The 19300-nt window shown below is 58.7% G+C and overlaps 1 protein-coding gene across 3 annotated transcripts; it reads right to left on the bottom strand.

Moving 5' to 3' along the window:
* Positions 1–109: 109 nt before the first annotated feature.
* TMEM240 (transmembrane protein 240) lies at positions 110–18490 on the bottom strand. 3 transcript variants are annotated; one of them, XM_068158252.1, is made up of 5 exons: positions 18422–18490; positions 17369–17665; positions 16936–17042; positions 6792–7000; positions 110–1907 (listed from the first exon to the last, which is right to left on the bottom strand). In XM_068158252.1, exons 2-5 carry the CDS (start codon positions 17423–17425, stop codon positions 1759–1761), a joined length of 522 nt encoding a protein of 173 aa, XP_068014353.1. In that variant the 5' UTR covers positions 17426–17665; positions 18422–18490; the 3' UTR covers positions 110–1758. The 3 variants fall into 3 exon arrangements, with proteins under 3 accessions (XP_068014353.1, XP_068014352.1, XP_068014351.1); XM_068158251.1 differs by lacking the exon at positions 18422–18490 and having other exon boundaries at positions 17369–17744; XM_068158250.1 differs by lacking the exons at positions 17369–17665; positions 18422–18490 and having other exon boundaries at positions 16936–17254.
* Positions 18491–19300: the final 810 nt, after the last annotated feature.

Raw genomic sequence — 19300 nt, 5'->3', positions numbered from 1 at the left:
GGATGGCTTCATCCCCCTCCCCTTCTCTGGATGTTTCTCCCCTCTCTCTCTCTGTATGTTTTCCCATCCCTGCTCCAGCTGTTCCCCCTCTCCTCTGGATGTTTGTTCCCCCCCCTCCCCTTCTCTGGCTGTTTCCCCATCCAAGCACAATCCCACTCCATGCATAATGAGGAACAAAGGAGAACTGCTTGGGGACTCAGGGCTACCACCTTAAACGTTGGGACTAGCATCTCCCTCCTTTATTCCTCTCAATAAGAATCTCTCTCTTCCCACCCAGCCAGCAGAGCTTCTGCTGCTGGTGCCCACCATGAGCCAAAGGGCTGTGGCCTGAGTGCATTTGATTCTCTTTCCCAGCAGGAGATGACTGCTGCAGGTGTCAGACACTCCTGTGCTGCCTGGGGGCTTCATCAGCTCCTTCAGGCCACTCTGACTGGACAGGAAGGAGGTCTCTGGCTGTGGAGTTGCTTTCAGACACTTGGTAGCTTACATTGAAACCCACACCTAAGCTGGGACTAAGGGAAGTAAAAGCCAAACCCCCTCACAGCATCCTTGAAGTCTGCTTCAACTCTTTGTTGGGACTCTGCAGAGGAGGTTGGCTTCAGGCTCACATCTCAGTGCTCCTCAAGCCAAGCCCAAGCTGCTGCAGTGCTCTTTCAGGTGGGAGCAGCAACATGAGAAGGGAGGAGGCTGTTCATCTGCAGGAAGAGTGAGACTCTTCCCAGGACCTTCTCCCTGCACTGCCAGGGTTGCTGGGGTGGTGTTCAGCAGGGCCTCAGGGACCCCTCTGAGGAGAGCATCTCCTGCTGGGTGGTGTCTCTGCAGCAGGAGGGGTGAGAGCAGGGTGCAAGTCAGGTCTAGCACTGCTCAACTCCACACTCTCCTTCCCACACAGCAGGAGCAGCTCCCCTCCAGCATGAGAGACCTCAGCAAGGTGCCACCAGCACAGGAGTGGTGCAGCCAGCCAGCACCAGCCTCTTCAACCAGACCACAGCCCTCAGCCTACCCTTCCCCTGGGCTTGCTTAAGGCAGGTTTCAGTGGACAGCAAGGCCAACAACAAACCAGTTACACATTCCCAGGCCTTCCTTCCCCCACAGCACCTCCCCAGGATGTGACCCACAGCCAAAGGAGACGCTGTGCCTTCCCCAGCAGCAGTCCCCATCCAAACCTGTCTCCAGCCATGCCCTCCTAGCAAGGGGAGGAAGAGAGCAGAGCAAAACCAAGCCCCAGGACCACAGAAATGGATGGAGGGGGTGGGGGGGAGGGGAGCTCGAGCTCCTGGGTGAGAATTCCTGCATCTTCTCGCTGGTGTCCCACTTCCATCCCCTTGGCCACCCTTCCCTGGAGGGCAGCTGGGTGTGCAGGACAGCTGTGAAGGCCAGGAGAAGGGAGGGGTTGAAAGGATACTGCAAATCTCTTTTCTCTTTTGCTGTTTGTTTCTTGTTTGACTGGGGCTGGGGCTGGGCTGGGCTGGGCTGGGTGGTTGGGAGGTGGTTTGGTTTTGTTTTTTTACATATATACACGAGTCTGACAATAAAATGTGGACCACAGTGCAATGTCTTGGCTGCCTAGCATCCAGGACTGGCTGAGTTGTGCCTCGTGGTGCGCCCCAGGGCCACGCAGAGGGTGGGTTGAGGAAAGCGGCGTCCTCGGCCGGCTCCCACGGAGGAGCGACCCAGCAGCTGTTCCCCTGGGAGCAGAGCAGAGCAGAGTCCTGGCTTTAAAAGCTCACTGCAGTCTCTGGAGGGGGAGGGCATTCCTCAGAGGTGCCGTGGGCTGGGGTGGCCGTTGTGGTACAGCTTCTGTTTGATGTGCACCATGTTGCCGGTGGCCTCCTCGTACTGCCGGGGGTGACGCTTCCTGAACTCCTTCAAGTTACAGAACTTGGGAATCCAAGACCAGGAATTGTCTGGAAAGGCAGAAAGGAGAAGGAGGGTGAGGTTGGATGGTAGGAAGGCCCCAAGGAGACCCAGTGGTGGCCTTCCAGGATCTGCAGGGGGCTCCAAGAAAGCTGGGGAGGGAGTTTTGAGGGTGTCAGGGAGGGATAGGACTGGGGGGGATGGAAAAAACCCACTGGGAATGGGGAGATTGAGATTGGATGTGAGGAAGAAGTTGTTCCTCAGGAGGGTGGGGAGAGCCTGGCACAGGTTGCCCAGGAAGGCAACCTCCTCATCCCTGGAGCTGTTTAAGGCCAGGCTGGATGTGGCTGTGAGCAACCTGCTGCAGTGTGAGGTGTCCCTGCCCATGGCAGGGGGGTTGGAGCTGGCTGAGCCTTGAGGTCCCTTCCAACCCTGACAGTTCTCTGCTTCTCTGCCTTCAGTCACTCAGAAGATGAAGTGTGGAGCTTCAGTTTATGCAGTGGTTGCTCCTGTTCCTCTGCAGCACTTCCCCCAGCACCAAGTGCCAGTGGGATGTGCCAGTCTGGGCAGAGCCTGCTGCTGGGGGCCACACAGCCCTCAACCCAAGGAGCAGCTCCTAGAATGCAGCTGCAAATTGTCCCTTGGCAGCCAGGGGCAAATACCTGAGAACTATTCTGAGAGGAGGTGGCAGCCCCAGAGAGTGAAGGGTGGATGATCCTAGAAGGGAATAGACCAGACCAGGTTGGAAGAGACCTTTGGGATCATTGAGTCCAACCTATCACCCAACACCACCTGATCAATTAAACCATGGCATCAAGTGCCTCATCCAGTCTCCTCCTAAACACCTCCAGTGCTGGTGACTCCACCACCTCCCCAGGCAGCCCATTCCATTGGGTCCCTTCCAACCCTACCACTTCTAGGATTCTATGATCACAGGGGAATGGTGAGACCCAAGTTCTGCCTCGCCTGGCCCTGCCCCACAGAAACCAGCTGCTGGCTATGACCTTGGCAAGGCCACCCTTGAGGCTTCCCCTCCAGAGCAGACAGACTTGGCTTGGCTGTAGCCACATCCCTGCCCCCTGCCCTCACAGAATCAGGTTGGAAGAGACCTCAGAGATCACCGAGTCCAAGCTGTCCCCCAACACCTCCTGACAGCTAACCCAGGGCTCCAAGTGCCACATCCAATCCCCTCCTGAACACCTCCAGGGATGGGGAATCCACCACCTCCCTGGGCAGCACATTCCAACTAACAACTCTCTCTGGGAAGAACTTTCTCCTCACCTCCAGCCTAAACCTCCCCTGGCACAGCTTGAGACTGTGTCCTCTTGTTCTGTCCTGAACATGACCAACAGACAGCCACCATCAGACACAGAACCAGGAGGGCTGGGAAAGACCTCTAAAGACCATCAAGTCCAACATCAACCCAACCCTACCAGAGTCACTAAACCACCTCAGGTCCTCACTTTCCTTTTGACAGCTCCAGGGATGGTGACTTCACCACCTCCCTGGGCAGCCTGCTCCACTGTGGCCATGCTGGTGTTTGGCTCAGTGATCTCAGAGGTCCTTTTCCAGCCTTGCTGAGTCCATGCTCCCACTGCAGCTGGCATGAGGTGGTGTGTGACTGCCCTCCCCAGCACCACAGCTCCCAGGAAGCACAAGCTGGTGTCTGGGTTTCTATAGGATAGTTTCTATTTTCAGCCACCTCTTCCATCGGGAAGCAGCCAGAGGTTATTCTAATAGCCCCCAAATTAAGCTGATCAGGCCACAGTGTGACATTGAGTCACTGCTAAGTGCTGCTGGTGTATTGCAGGGAGGGCTCTGCATTCCCTACCAGCAGACCTCTCCTAGTCACAGGCATCACCTCCCCCTTCAGGAGGAAATGTTAGCTGAGGTACTTCTCCAACCAAGAAAGAGGCTGGGGCCTGCCTGCCTGCTCCTTGCCTGCTCAGTGCCCAGAGCTGCAGCCCTGATCTGATTGAAGAGAGCCATGGCCTTTTTTTTTCCCCCAGTTGGAACAGACCTTGAAGGTCATCAAGTCCAAGCTAAGACCACCATGGCCACAGGAAATATCTCAGAGCTCAAGGTTCATTTTGTTTCCCCCCCAACTTCTGAATTCCCCCTTGGTTCTTCCCCCTCCCTGCAGTGAGATGTACCCAGCACAACACAGAGGGCTGGAGAGGACAGCTCAAGGCATGCACAAACCTCTGCTAGGCAAGAGACCTCCCCTGCACACTGGAAACCTCACCTAGAGGTTAGCTAAGGAGGGGTTGCAGGGTTTGGGGGTGGCGTGATTGTGAGGACACAGGGCTGGGAGCGGTGTGCAAGCACACAGCTGTGGAGCCACCACCCCGGTGCCACAGCACCAAGATGGCACCAGGAGGAAATGTCTCAGGGCAAAGCCTTCTGCATCATGGAAGGGGCTAAGGGAAGAAGCATCTGGGTGTAAAGTGGTTCTGCATTCACCTGCTGAGGTGTTGCACCCTGGCCAGCCCCTTCCTCATGCCTTGGAGCCATGGAATGGTTTGGGTGGGAAGGGACCTTTAGAGCTCACCCAGTCCAGCAGGGACAGCTGCAACCAGAGCAGGCTGCTCAGAGCTCCAACCAACCTCACCTGGAATGGTGCCAGGGATGGGGCACCTACCACCTCTCTGGGTACCCTGGGCAGGCTCCCACCACCCTTAACATAAAGTTTCTTCCTTCTCTCCGTTCTGAGGCTCCCTCTTTTAGTTCAAACCATCACCCCTCCTCCTGTCACGACAGGACCTGCTCAAAAGCCTGTCCCCAGCTTTCTGGTCATCCTTTTAAGCACTGAAAGGCCACCAGAAGGTCTCCCTGGAGCCTTCTCTTCTCCAGGCTGAGCAAGCCCAACTCTGTCCAAATGCACACACAGGGAGGGGGGGGAAATGAAAGAGAGAGAGAGAGAGAGAGAGAGAGAGAGAGGGGAGAGCTTGTTCAGCTTAAACACTAAATTAATTAGCAGCAGTCACCTTAATTACTAAAAATAGAGCTGAGTGCAGCATCCACTCAGAAGAGGGTAGGTGAGATGGGGATACCACATCTGTAAGGCAGCAGCTCTGAGGAGCAGCCTTGCTCTGCTCACTACAGCATCTCACCCAAGCAGAGCTCTTGCCAGCCCTGCTGACTTCAGGAGCACTTCATGGTGAGATCACAGCCACAGGTGGCCTGCTCCAAACCAGGTGTCACAGCCCCAAGCTTGGCTCAGGACCTGAAACCTCACTGGAAGCTCTGACAATTAGCCTCCTGCTTGGGAAATGACTGCAAGAGAGCCTCAAGAGAATCCTGATTCAGAAACTGCTCCAGCAGGCTGCTGGGGCTTGGGGAAGAGTAATGAGAAATTAATATCCTCTTGATCTGAGTTTTTAGAAGGAGAAGAGTCCACTTCCCTCATGACAATCTCTGCCAGGCTCACAGAGAAATCCTCCTCCTGCCTGCTCTCCTTTTCCTCTGAGCTGTGATTCAACAGCCACCAGCAGTCAGAGCTGGAGAGGCTGAGATGTGTTGGGTCACTGGTTGGGAATTTCAAGCCAGTCACTATTTTAATTGGGGTTTTTTTCCCCCCCTGTCTTTATTTCCCTTCCAGCAGTTAAAGTCCTTGGCATGTCCCTGCTGAGAGAGAAAAAGAGGAGCAGAGAGGGCCCCTGAAAGAGTGGGAGTTGCTCAGGATGCTAAGATAAATGGTCCCAGGAGCAGCTGGCCTGGCCAACACTCCTCCCTGCAGGGCTGAGGTCATAGAGTCACAGAACAGTTTGGATTGGAAGGGACCTTAAGGGTCACCTGGCTCCAACCCCCCTGCCATGGGCAGGGACACCTCCCAGCAGCCACTACTGCAGGAAACAAACCCACTTGACACATCTGGCACTGCAAGAAGGACGGGGAAACATCTGGAGCAGCAATGAGGATGGGGAATGCCTCAGGTGCTGCATCCCTGCCCCCACAGAGAGCTGCCTGTCCTTGCCGTGCCACAGGCTGGCACAAGCACCAAGGAGGGGCTGCTCTCCTCAGGCCTGTGCCTGGCTGCCAGTTCTCTGCATGGAAAAATCCAGATTTCAGGGAAGTTTTGTCTGGCCTGGAAAAAAAAAACCCTCACCAACCTGCTGCCCACATGTGCAGACACACAGCCACCATCTGCCAGCCTGCCCACGGGTAAGCATGTTGATTTCCATCACCCCCCCTTCCCCCTCCACTCTGCACCAGCACAGCCCTGGAGGTGGCATCCTCAGCTGATTCTCTCCACCTCAACGTCCCTGCTTCTCTAAAGAGGGCTGGGATAGACTCAGAGGCTTGTTTTGGTTGGAAAAGTCCTCTAGGAGCTGAGTCCAACCATCAACCTACCACCACTAACCCACGTCCCCAAGTGCCACGTCCACGTGGCTGGGCAGATCTGTGCCAAATCCACGTGGAACAAGCACTTGAAGGCTGTTACAGAATCAGCCAGGTTGGAAGAGACCTCCAAGATCAAGCCCAACTGAGCACCCAACCCCAACTGATCAACCAGACCATGGCACCACGTGCCTCATCCAGGCTCTTCTTAAACACCTCCAGGGATGGGGACTCCACCACCGCCCTGGGCAGCACACCCCAATGGCCAATCTCTCTTACTGGGAAGAGCTTCTTTCTCAGATCAAGCCTAAACTTCCCCCTGGCACAGCTTGAGACTGTGTCCTCTTGTTCTGCTTGCCTGGGAGAAGAGACCAAGCCCCACCTGGCTCCAACCTCCCTTCAGGGAGTCATAGAGAGCAAGAAGGTCTCCCCTGAGCCTCCTCTTCTCCAGGCTAAACACCCCCAGCTCCCTCAGCTGCTCCTCACAGGGCTGTGCTGCAGACCCCTCACCAGCTGCTGACCTCCTCCCTCTCCACCAGGCTGAGAGGACAGGGGGTGAGGGAGCAGGGGGAGCCCGGGGGGGCTGCACTTACCATACCGTCGGCTGGTTCTCCAGGCTCGCACTGCGTAGTGGAGGACCCCATCCATCCACACCAGAAACCAGCTTATACAAAAGCCCAGCAAAAGTCCCAGCATCAGATCAATCTCCTGCTTGGTTACATTGTCAGTCACAAAGTAATTCTCTGAGGAGTCCACCACCGACTGATCCCCATCGTACGGGATAACGTAATGGACGTGGTGCCTGTTGTGGGGAAGAGAGAGAGAGGGAAAGCATCAGAGGGGGCACAGGGGAGAGGGTTTGAGCATCCAGCTCCTGCTCTTGTGGCCAGGGGCTGCTTTAACACCACCCATGGAATGGTTTAGGTTGGAAGAGACCTTAAGGCTCAGCCAGTTCCAACCCCCCTGCCACGGGCAGGGACACCTCCCACCAGCCCAGGCTGCTCAAGGTCTCATCCAGCCTGGCACTGAACACCTCCAGGGAGGGAGCATCCACAGCCTCCCTGGGCAGCCTGTTCCTTCAAGTTTCTCCCCACATCCCCAGGAGCAGAAGTGCTGTCCTGGCTTTTGGTGCTCCTGTCAGCAGAGGGATTGGCAGAGAATCACAGAATCAATCAGGATGGAAAAGACCTCAGAGGTCATCAAGTCCAAGCTGTCACACAACACCTCCTGACAACTCAACCATGGCTCCAAGTGCCACATCCAATCCCCTCCTGAACACCTCCAGGGATGGGGAATCCACCACCTCCCTGGGCAGCACATCCCCAGGGCCAATCTGTCTTGCTGGGAAGAACTTTCTCCTCACCTCCAGCCTAAACCTCCCCTGGCACAGCTTGAGACTGTGGCCTCTTGTTCTGGTGCTGGGTGCCTGGGAGAAGAGACCAACCCCCACCTGGCTCCAACCTCCCTTCAGGTGGTTGGAGAGAGCAAGGAGGTCTCCCCTGAGCCTCCTCTCCTCCAGAGTGAGCTGGGAAGTGCAGAGACCTGCAGCCCTGCCTGGAGCTCATGTCTCATTCCTGACACAGGCTCTCTGTGCCCAAGTTCATCCTCTGTAACATGGAAGATAATCTGAAGGGCAGCAGGGGGTTGGAGTGGTCTCCCCCCCAGAGATGGAGAGGGCTCTGCTGCGTGGATGCTGGCAGGCAGAGGTCAGGAAGCCTTTGCTGCTGTGAGCACAGAGGCTCAGAGAGGGCAGCTGTGGCCCTGCAGCCGCAGTCGGTGCTCACTGCCTGCCAGCAGCCCAAGTCCCCTCTGACCTGGGGCTGCTTCACAGCTCTTCTCCTCAGGTGGGCTCCCTGGCCTCATGTCCCACCTCTCAGAGCCCACTGAGCACTGTCTCTCTCACACTGGGGGCAGAGCATGGCTACAGGCATGGAGGAAGGGCTGGAATTCATCCTCAGGCAGCTGGTGGCACAGCCCCTGTGGTGTCAGCACTCCTGGAACCCCTGCAAGCCCTAAGACCATCTCAGCTCAGAATCATGGAGTCATTTTGCTTGGAAAAGACCTCCAAGGTCGTGGAGCCCAAGCATTCTCTAACTCTACCAAGGCTGCAGCTAAGCCATGTCCCTCAGCAACACATCTCTGCCTTTTGTAAACACCCCAGGGACAGGGATTCAAAGGCCTCCCTGGGGAGCCTCTCCCAGAGTTTGAGAACCCGCTCAGGGAAGAAGTTTCTTCTAATGTCCAACCTAATCCTGCCCTGGTGCAACTAACTGCTTCCACTCCTGCATGACTGGGGGTGGTTTGGGATGCAAGGTCTCCCTCATTCTCCCCAGGGAGCAGGCAGCAAGAAAGCTCTCTCAGTGCAGCAGCATCCAGCACTTTTCCCTTCGTGCCCTGAATGCTGGGGAGGGTAAACAGCAGCTGCAGCTGGGTCTCACTGCTCCCTCCTGCAGCTCTCCACCTCAGGAAGGTCTCCCAGCCTGACCCTGCTGGGTGCAGGGTCTACCAGCACCCCTCAGCCTGCCTCCCTTCTCATCCCAGCACTCATCAGCTGGCCTTGACCTTGGGTTGGAGCCAGTCTCCAAAAAAGACAAAGCCATGAGCTTAGTGCTGGCCCCAAGCAGTGCAGCAGATGTCCTGCTTTCCACCAGGCAGAGGGACATGCAGCAGGGAGGGAGCTGTGCCACAGGCTGCATCCAACATGGACTCAAAACGTGGACTCTGGAGCTTTCAGAGCCTTCTGTCTCCCTCAGGGGTTCTGGAGAGGCTGGCTCCATGCCTTGTGCCAGCAGGGCAGCTGAGTTCACTTGTGGGATGACGTGATGGGGACCAAGCCTGGGCTGATGCTGAGCTGCTGGGAAGCCCCTGGGTAACCTGGGAAAAGCAGGGAAATGGCAGGGGTGGAGCGAGGGAGGTGAGAGGAGAAAACAAAAGGCAGGTCTGCGGGGGCTGGAGGGGGGAGCAGCTGTGCCAAGCTGAGCATGTGGGATAGGAGGATCCCAGATGACAGGAGGTGCAGCATGCAAAGCAAAACTGGAAGCAAGCTGCTCTGGAGCCTCTGCATCTGCTGTCCGGGGCTCTCACCCTTCCCTCAGAGCATCCAGCAGCCCTGAGGCTGCCCGGGCTCCGCGCTCAGCCATCCTGCCTCCTCCCACTGCCCCACCAAGAGGCAGGCACGGCTCGGGCAGGGGCTGCCACCACTGCCAGGGAGCCCAGGAACGGGCAGACGCCGGGGCCAGCTCTGCTCTGGCAGCACTGCCAAGGTTCCACACGCCACAAGAGCCCTGGCACTGCAGCTCGAACCCCTCACCAGGGCCTCACCAGGGCACAGCTGCACTGCTCCCCCAGCGCTGCCCACCCCACCTGCAGCGCCTCCCCTCCCGCCCCTCGCACAGCCACGGCCCCAGCCCTGCTCCCACATGCAGGAGAGGAGGCAATCCCCGGAGGCCTCTGAATATGCATGAGGTGCAGGTTGCTCCATAATCATCCCTGAGAAACGTCCAAATATTTACACAAATAAACCTCCACTCAAAGGCACCTCCTGAAAACAGTCCTAATCTCAGCGCTGACTTAATGGAGGCCACCTGCACCAGGGGCTCCCAGCAGCCCAAGGCTCCCAGGGCTGCTGTAGGACCTGCTGCCACGGCACAGGTGGGGTGGGAAGCCCTTCCTAGCCATGCCCCTGCTGGCTACTGCTGCTCAGGTGCTTCACAAGAGAGGCTTTTTCCCCTCCCACTCTGCTTCCTTCACAGCTGCTCTTCTCTGCTTGCAGGGCATGGAGGGAAGGGACACAGTCACCTCCTCCCTGCCTTGTCCCTCTCCTCAGTGCAGGCTGACTCTGCACATTGCAGTGGGATCTCCTCCAGCACTCCCAGCTTCCTCTGGTCATCCCTGGGCTGGACAGCATCTTGAAGGCCTGGATGGCTCCAGTGAGGGAATCTATCGCCTCTAAGCTGGGCATCATGTGGGCACAGCAAGCCACCAGCAGCTCCCCAGCAGGGCCAGGGAGGGCAGACGGTGCTGGAGCCCAGGGCAGCTCCTCAGAGCAAATGCTTTTCTCAGACCTTGTGTTCAGCACCGTGGCTGCCCAAGAGCCGGCAGGAGCCTCCAGCCAGGGCCTGTTTCACCCAGCAAAGACCTCTGAGGAGAAGCTCTCCTTCAGCCTGGCATGCCCTCAGCCAGCAGTCAGAGCGGGTGTGAGGACTCAGGTTTGCAGCACCCTCAGGCTGTGAGAGCTGTCATAAGGGACATGTGGTCCTCAAAAGGTAACCCCATGTCCTCACCATGTTCCTTTACAAGAGGCAAAAAGATGTCTCCAACAACCCGAGGGCCAGTTCCTGGGGAGCTCAAGCTGGTAGCAACTGTCACAACAGATCCAGGCCCATTTACTCCTGCTAGGCTAGCCACGCACCAGCTCCCTTCCTGTGCCACCCCTGCCAGCCAAGCCCACCCTGGGTGTGCTGCAGCTTCCATGGGAAGCTGATGCAGTCGTAGGAGAAGAACTGTAAACACATCCTCAGGCCAGAAGCAGCCTGGAAAGCAGGGGAGGGTCTGCCGAGCGCCAGCAGCTGTTCCCCTGAAGCAAGTGAGGGACTGGAGCTGCTGCTCCCTCCCTCCCCAGCCAGCCGGCGCCCGGCTCAGGTGAGAAGCAGAAGCCGCTGGCCAAGGGCAGCACAGCGTCTGCGTGCCTGAGCCGCAGCATCCCTGTCCCCTTCCCCAGCCTGCCACCAAGGGGCGAAGGCTTCTCCTCCCTCCGAGGCCGGGCACGGAGCAGGCTGGAGCAGAGCCTGGGGAGGGTTCACCAGGGAGCTGCCCGAAGCGCTATTGTCCCTTGCAGTGACCTTGCGTGTGTGCCTCCTGCTGCAGCCACAGCACAGCCCGGGAGCCGCTCCGAGAGCACCACCGAGCTGCCGTGTGCGGCACACCGAGCCCGGCGCTGCCGCCGCGCTTCCCAGCTCCCCCCTCCGCCGGGGATGTCGGCAGACGATGCTCTGGCTCCCTCCTGGGCAGGTGTCAGATGTGTCACGGCTCCCATGCTCACCTTGCAGCTGCCACAACCTGCCTGGTCTGTGCCATTCCCCATCTCCAGCTGGGGCTGGGGGGGGACGTGGTTCACCCTGCCTTGCTGGGCAGCCCCGAGGCATGTCCTGCAGGGAGGCTGGCCTGCATCCCTCCCTGTTCTGCATCCCTCCCTGGCCTGCACCCCTCTGACCTTGCAGCCTCTCCCCAGACATGCCACACAGCCCAGTGCCTCTCAGAGCCACTGTCAGCAAAGCCAAGCCTGCAGAGCAGTGTGAATGGCTCCACTGCATGCTTGAAAACCTCTCCCTGGGACCTTCCACACTGTGGCAGCGACTAGAAGCCCCAGGAAGGGCTGCTGGTCCCCAGCACCAGGCTGTGAGCACACCCAGCACATCCAAGAGGAACTGAGGGCAGAGAGGTTTGAGAGCTCTTCCTGGGGAAGGAGCAGCTCTGTGCACTCCTGACGGCAGTGCTGCTGTCCTGGGACAAGCTTTGCCCTGTGCCTCCTCTGAGTGTGGAGGGCAGCACTTGGCCCCTCCTGGGCAGAACCTGGTGAGCAGCATTATTGGAACCCACAGTGCCACAAGCCAGGGCTGCTCCAGCACCCACCCCCACCCCCTTGCTCAGCACCAGTAACCCTGGGGCACAGCCCCAGCCAGCAGCCACCTCACACATCCTCACCCTGTGCCCAGCCACTCTCCTGGGGAGCAGCCCCTTGCTCTGCATCCTCACCAGTTGCTCAGGAGAGGTCCTGCACAGCCTTGCCTGGAGGTTTTCCCCTCCTGGATTAGAGACTGGTGAGAGCAGGGCTGAAGTACCCCTCAGGAAGAGCTGACCTGAGGGCTGGGCAGGCCCCCAGCCCAGCTGCAGGGGAGGCTGGCACTCCTCTGCTCCTTCCTCACCCCTCTCACGGGGAGACACTTTGCCTGGCAAGCAAAGACTCAGCCAAGGTCACTCAGAAGGTCAGTGGCAAGGAGAGCACATGCCAGAGCTCCTGAGGTCCCTGTCCTCTCCCAGAGAGGGAGCTTTGAAGCCCCCAGGCTGCCTTGAAGGGTCCTTGCTCCGTGCAGGTGTCATCTGTTCCCTCCAACTCACCCTGCCTCCACGGACGCCCTTTGGTGTTTTTCCTTTGCATGACATCACCCAGCTCCTGATCTGCTGCCAGCTCTCTGCTTCCACAGAGGACCCTTTACTGGCTGGGACAGAGAGATCTGGACCGGGGCAGTGCTACACCTCTGCAGTCCTCCCCAGCCCTGCTCTCTCCTGGGAACAGGCAGATCCCAAGGAGGAGGCAGGAGCAGAGGGGGTGGGCTGTCTGGCCCCAGCGCAGTGATTTGGACAGCCTGGAGATCTCCACATGCTGAGGACAGAGAGTGCCAAGCTCCCCCAGGGATCTGCTCCAGCGGGCACATCTCTGCATGGCATCAACAGGAGCCAGCAGGAGTGTAAATGTGGCTGTCACCCCTTCCTCCTCCAGCAAGCAAGCAGATGTTGAGAGAGGAACAGTCCCTGTCACACCAGGCATGTCTGTGCAGGCTCAGTATCAGCACCAGGTGCCAGGGCCAGCCCTGGCTCTCTGCTGATGTTCTCACCCCATGCACCATTCCTACACCAGCTTCTCTTCCCAAGCAGCTGGCAGGACTCTTCCCCCCAAGCAGCTGTGGATGCACTTGGGCTGACCTCAAGGGTTCTGGCAGCTTTGCCCCCCCTTGGCTCTACTGCTGCCCAGGGGGAAAGCATCAGCCCAGCCTCACAGCTCCACCCCACCACGTATCTGCTACCACCCAGAGCACTGCCCAGCTCGGGGCTGCAGCCCTGGTGAAGGCATTGCCCAGCCCAAGCTCACTCAGACTGAGGAGAGAGCCCTGGTGGGCAGTGCCACTGAGGAGACCACGAACACACACCAGCCTTGCCCACCCTCCTCTTTGCACGGGGAGGGAGGGAAGGGCAGCTTGCATCTGCCACTCCAGACCACCACCACACAGCCAGCCCTGGGGACAGCCCCTGCAGCCACAGGCAGGAACCACAAGCTCTGCACAGCCTCCACAAAGCATCCTCTCAGTGCTCCTGGAGGCCACAGCTCCCTTCTCACGTCACAGACCTGAAAACCACCTGCCAGGGCTCGGCACAGCGAGGTCACTCCTGCCTCAACACATTGCTCCTTTGCTCCAGGAACTAAGTGCCAAGTGCCAGCCTCAGGCTCCAGTAGCCCCAGCGGCCCTGGCCCCACACAGATGTGCTTGGTGAGGGTGGAGAGCAGCCCCAGCAGGGCCAGGGGCCCAGTGTTTAGGTGGGGCTGGTTTTCCTCCCCAAATGTCTCGTTGCCAGGGACTCTCCACATCACTGCTGGCACTCCAACTGCTCAGGAACGTGGGGAAAGACCAAAGCCAGGTCCCCAGCTGCAGGAAAGGAGGTCCTCTCTACGAGACAAGGATTGGCAGAGGGCATCTCAGGAAGAAGTGGGCAGGGTGTCAGCATCCAGCACTCCCCTCGACTTGCCCTGGGACCTCCTCACAAGGCTCAGTCCCCCACGGAGTGGAGAACAGCCAGAATCCAGGGAAAGATACATCACTGCCCATGAGGGGCACAGCCTCCATGCAACCCAGAGAGCTCTTTGAGGAGACAGTCAGAACATGCAACCAGCATGAGACAGTCAGCATGAGCCTGGGGCAGCCCTGGCTCATACTGGCGCCTGCCAGCCTCCCACCAGAGACCAGCACTGGATGGAGACTCACCATGTCCCAGCTGTCCCTCCTCAGGGAGCAGAAAGTGTGGACAGGAGTGAGGAGAGGGAGCTGGAAGCACAGTCAGGTCCCCACCCCACTGCCTAGGGAGAGGAGATCTGGGCTGCAGATGCCTCCTGCTGAGGGACCCAGGGCTGTCTCCAGTCTTCTGACTGGGAAGGGCACTGTAAAAATCAAGGAGCAGCCAAGGGCTGAAGTCTGGACTTTCTCCTTGGAGCCTTGCAGAGATGAGGTGGGACATAGAGGTTTGGGAGGGGCAAAACACAGAGCCCTAAACCCCCTGGGAGACCTGGATTCAGCTGGTACCTCACACACACACACAGAGGGTCAACCCTTGTTGTCCAGAGCCACCCCCAGCAAAGCAGCAGTTCCCAGTCCCTCACAGTGCCACAAGCTCAGGGCAGGTTCCTTCTGGAGAGCCCTGTGCTGGCTGCCCAAGGCCAGGTACTCACAGTCCAGCCCAGGCTGCTTAGCCAGGGTAGATCACTCCTGGGGATGAAGTCCACTCTAAGGTCCAGGGAGGAAGGATACAACCAGGACAGAAGAGTGGAAGGAAGACATTTCCAGGTGAATCAGTTGGTGTGAGCAGCACTGCAGCCTGGGCTGGGGCAGGAGGGGAAAAGCCGTCGCAGCAGCTCAGCCCAGTGCACATCAGCCTCCATGCAGCCCAGTTCCTCCTTCCCTTTCTGCAACATTTACTAATTAGCCCTGTTCCTGACTGCAACACTTGGAGCTGCAGCCAGTCCCCTCCTCCAAGGACTCCCTTTGGTCACTGGCGAACTCAGAGTCCATTATCAATCCCTGGTGCCACCGCTCACAACACCCTCCAGGATGTATCTGTGCCCCCTGGAAGGCAGGGCGGTTTATGGCTCATGCTCTGAGCACCGAAGGCCTGTGCTGGAAAGCTGACAAGGAGAAGGCAGGATCAGCATCACCTGGCCTTTTAAATCAGATAACTCAAAGCACCTGGGCAGCAGATCAGCCTCAGCTGAGGCTCACAGACCAAGCCTTAGCGTGAGGCCACACGAAGTCGCAGAGGGGATGCTTTGGGCAAGCGTCTCCTAGCTCCGAGCATGGATGTGCTGAAACCCAAACCTGTGCACAGCAAGAGCCCCTGCCCAGGTGTGGAGGCTGGTGTGCTGTTGCTGTTGGCAGGAGCCATTGCTTCTACAGACCTAGGGCAAGCGGCAAGCTTCTGCTTTTTGCCTCCTCTCAGCCCCACGCTTGACAGTTTTGGAAGCTGCTCTGTGCTCTTTCTAAGAAATGACCCAGCCACGTCTGGGGAGAGTGCCATGGCTAATTTATCTGCCTCCACAGCATCTCTGCAGACACACAGTCAGAGCAGTGCCCCTGCCACCTTCTCAGACTTGGGCAGAAGGGACACTGTCAACAGCACCAGCCAGACCTGACACTCCTCAGTCACTCCAGATAACGCTGAAGTCTGCTACCAGCAGCCAGTTCTCACCACCACTGAGCACAGCTGTGACAGCTACAAAGCAAAACTGGCTGAAGAGGCAAAGACAAACTCCTAAACTAGTGAAAAACCTCCAGAAGGCTCAAAAAATAAAACCCCAAACACAAAAACCTAAGAGCAAACCAATCCCTGCCAAAAGAAGTCAAAGACACTGTGGCCAGTGCTTGCCCACAGGCTTCACAATTGACCTTAACCCAGAGGTGCCCAAGGAGCCAGGTGGTTGGGGTCTGGATCACTCAGGGCCAGGCTGCATTAAGTCCTGGAGGTGCTGCTTGTGCTTTCTTTGCTGTTCTGCCACGGGAGTGAGAGGAGCACCCCTGGGGAGGGAGGTAGCTCTCACCTTCGGCGAGTGAAGCAGTGGAAGGGCAAAGCAGTTTCCCTTCAAGAAGCTCTGCTCCTGCCCAGCTCAGCTGCCACACCAGGGACACCAGAGGGATGTGATGCCTGGGAGGCAGGATGCAGCTGGTTCCAGAGGCAGCTCAAAGGGGAGCAAAGCCCAATACAAATGTTGGATGTGGCAGAGGAGGGCTCCCCCAGCATGTCCTTTGGCTGGCACAGCCTCCTGCTGCTTCTTCCCACCTCCCCTAGACAAGAAACTCTCCAGCAGGCACCGAGTAACCAGGCATGGGAGGGGAAATGAGGCCTCTAGGAGAGCAGGATAAGGATCATCGACAACATTCCTATGGAGCAGAGTGAAGCTCAGCTCGCCAGCAGTCAGTCCCCAGGCTCTGACACAGAGAGCAGCCAAGCACTTACTCGCGACACGAGCAGCACGACGCCGCCGGGGAGGATTCCGCTTTGCCGAACAGCCCCGGAGAGAGGTGCAGTCATAAACTTGTGCACAGCAAAGGCATCGCTCCTGGCACAGGACCCGCGCCCCGACGCTCTCAGCCTGCTAAACGCTCCCCCAAAAGCACAGCCCAGCTCCCTCAGCCAGCCCTGTCCAGCAGCACCTCCACAACTCTCCGGAGAAAAGCCGAAGGAGAATTAACAGCTGATCAAGGACCACAAAGCCTCAAAGTGACACTGTCCTAGGCAGCAAGGCTCCTTCTTGCTGGACACGGCTCCTCTGGGCTCTCCAAACCTCCTCCAGTGCAAGCCACAGAAGCATCAACTGCAACACCCAGACCACAAACACCCTGGGGAGCAGCAGTGACAAACAGAGGCACCGTGACAAGTGTCTCAATCAAAGTTCCTCACTTTGCCAGGGCTCGCTGGTGCCCAGCCACAGAGATGCACACAAAGGAAAATGGACTTCCAGACCCACAGAAAACTCTTCTCCCAGAAAAACAAACCCCACTCACACACACAGACAGACACACACCCCCCCTCCACCCACCCTGTGACCATGCAGGAGCTGCTGAGGAAGGTGAGACACAGCAGGAATGCCAAAATGGTAGCCCGGCCGGCAGCACCCAGCTGGTGGGAAGGGGCTGGGAAGGGTTGGAGGAGGCGGGGGGAAGGGGGGGGAGGACGACAGATCTGCAGGTAACTTACCTTCCACAGTTGCAGTGACAAACTCGGTCCTCCCCTCTGAGATGTGGTAGGATGTAATTGTGAAATCTGTCCAACAACGCATTCATGTCCATCAAGCAAGCTATTGCCTGTAAGAGCCCACAACCAAGGCATCTGGTCAACTCTGGATGATGGAATAAAACATTGACTCTAGTTTGATTGCCAGAGACTGAAGCAGTCATCAAGAAAAGACTCTGTGGTGCGCGGTGGGGCAGGCAGGCACACATGCACACGCACACACACACACACACACACACCCCGGCAGACACACGGAGGGGCACAGGCTGAGGGACGGTGCCGGGAGGTGGTGGCGGCGGCGGCGGCGGCGGCGGCGGTGGTAAAGAGGGAGGGAGGGGAGGGAGGGAGGAGGGGGGAGGTGGAATGGAGGGGAGGGAAATAAGCAAAAATCTCTTACCATAACGATAGAGGCGCCCAGGATCATGAAAATCATGGTGTTTGCATTCATGGACATCAAGAGGGGGTCGCCAGCGGTCGGGTCCGTCCGCCCCCGGCCCGCGGACGGCGAGCGGCGGCAGCGCTATTCCGCAGAGCTCAGCCCGGGGCGCATCGCGCTCGGCGCCCGCACGCTGCGGTGCGGTGCGGCGGGGGGCGGCGGGGGGCCCCCCGCGCACACACACGCCACACACGCACTCCCCCGTGCCGGGGGGCGCCTCGGGCTCCCCAGCCCTGCCCCTTTCAATGTTTTATTATTCTAGGACAGGGTTAAAATAAAAAAAAAAAAAATTAAAAAAAAAAAGGCACAATTTTTTTTTTTTTTTTTTTAAGCTCTCCTTTTGCCTTCCTGCCCCCCCTCCCCCCACCCCCCACCCCCCCCCCGCCTCCTGCCCTCCCCCTGCTCCTTCGGTCTTCCCCCCCGGTGTCAGGCAGCCGAGGGAGGTGCGCCACGTCTCCGGGCACACACAGCCACAAGCACAGCCCTTCATGCAGCAACTGGAAAGCGAGCCAGCCAAAACCGGGGGGGGGGAGAGGGGGGGGGAGGGGGGAGGGAGGGAGGGGGGAGGGGGGGAAAGGCTGGGGGGAGGAGGAGGAGGAGGCAGGCTGCAAAAAAAATCACCCAGTCCGGGGGAGCCTCATTGCATCCTTTTCCTCGACCCTCCCCAAAAATCCTCCCTCCCTCCCTCCCTCCCTCCCTCCCTCCCTTTCCTAACCGGTGCAAAAAAAAAAATGAAATAAATTAAAAATAGTCCAGACCTCAATTCGCGCTCTACCCCCCCCGGAAAATAACAGAAAGCAAGGAAAATCACAACCCCAACATCCCTGCCGGGCTCGGGGCTGCCTGTCCCCGCTGCTCGGCTCCGAGCTGGAAGCCCCCGGCCCAGCCCCTCCCGGGCCCGGGTGGCTCCGCGCCGCCGGCTGCGCACGGGAGGCAGGGGAGGGGGCTGCGGGATGCAGCGGGGAGATGCGCCCAGGCGGAGCCGGCCGCCCCCTCCCCACCCCGGGCATTTACCTACGTGGGGAGGTGCTGCTCCGGGAGCGGCTCATTGCGAGCGGCGGCGGCGGCGGCGGCGGCTCTGCGGGACCTGCCCTTGCGGGGCTCCCCCTGCCCGGCGGCCGCCGCACTCTTTTCCCGAGCGAAGCCCCGGCAGCGGCGTTTGGCCGCGTTTCGAGTCCCACACGCCATCCTCACCCCGCCCTTCCTCCCTTCCTTCCTCCCGCTCGGGGTCGGCCCCGTCCTCCTCACATCCCGCAGGGACCACCGGGCCTGGGTTGCATCCTCCGGGCACTGCCGGGACCCTCCTCAGCACACCCTACGGTGGGGGACCGCGGGCTCACCCTGCTACCGGCGGGGGGTGCGGGCACACGGGCACAGCCCCTGGTGGAGATGGGATGAGATGGGATGGGATGGGATGGGATGGGATGGGATGGGATGGGATGGGATGGGGAGCCCCGAACTCTGCCGCTCCCCTGTACTTCCCACAGCACTTTCCTCCCTCCCTCCATCCCTCTGCCAACTGCTTCCCACTCCGAGAGTGATGGAACCTCGAGAGGGGGTGGGGAGTGTCTCCCAGCCCTTTCCCCCAGGTTGGTTTGGGTCCTCCTGGGTCTCTATCCCAGGGAAGAATCCTGAAGGGGCACCCAAGGAAGGCTGTGGGTGCCCAGTGCTTCAGAGCTGGGATCAGCTCCCACCTCTGCCAAGTATCTGCCCTGGACTTGGCCCCTAGGCAAAGCTGGGGTGATGCAGATGGAGGAGATCCACTCAATTCTGTGGCAGAAATAAGACCACTCCATACTTTGTCCCACCTATCAAACCTGAGGTCTCAGGTCTGAGCAAAAGGTCATGCTGCAGCTTCTCCCAAGGTTTTTATTTCACCATCTTATTTGGTCA

The sequence above is a fragment of the Melanerpes formicivorus genome, unplaced genomic scaffold (assembly GCF_026170545.1).
Source record: "Melanerpes formicivorus ecotype bairdi unplaced genomic scaffold, bMelFor1.0.p_v2 SCAF_39, whole genome shotgun sequence".
NCBI lineage: Eukaryota > Metazoa > Chordata > Aves > Piciformes > Picidae > Melanerpes > Melanerpes formicivorus.
Note: the sequence above shows the minus strand (reverse complement) of the source record. Positions and strands in the feature narration are given on the sequence as shown.

Coding starts and splice junctions, on each gene's coding strand:
- TMEM240 (XM_068158250.1), bottom strand. CDS start 17,180: ATGTGTGCCTGCCTGCCCCACCGCGCACCACAGAGTCTTTTCTTGATG. Junction 7,001..16,935: donor TGTCACTGCAACTGTGGAAG/GTAAGTTACCTG, acceptor TCCCCACAACAG/GCACCACGTCCATTACGTTA. Junction 1,908..6,791: donor GAGAACCAGCCGACGGTATG/GTAAGTGCAGCC, acceptor CTGCCTTTCCAG/ACAATTCCTGGTCTTGGATT.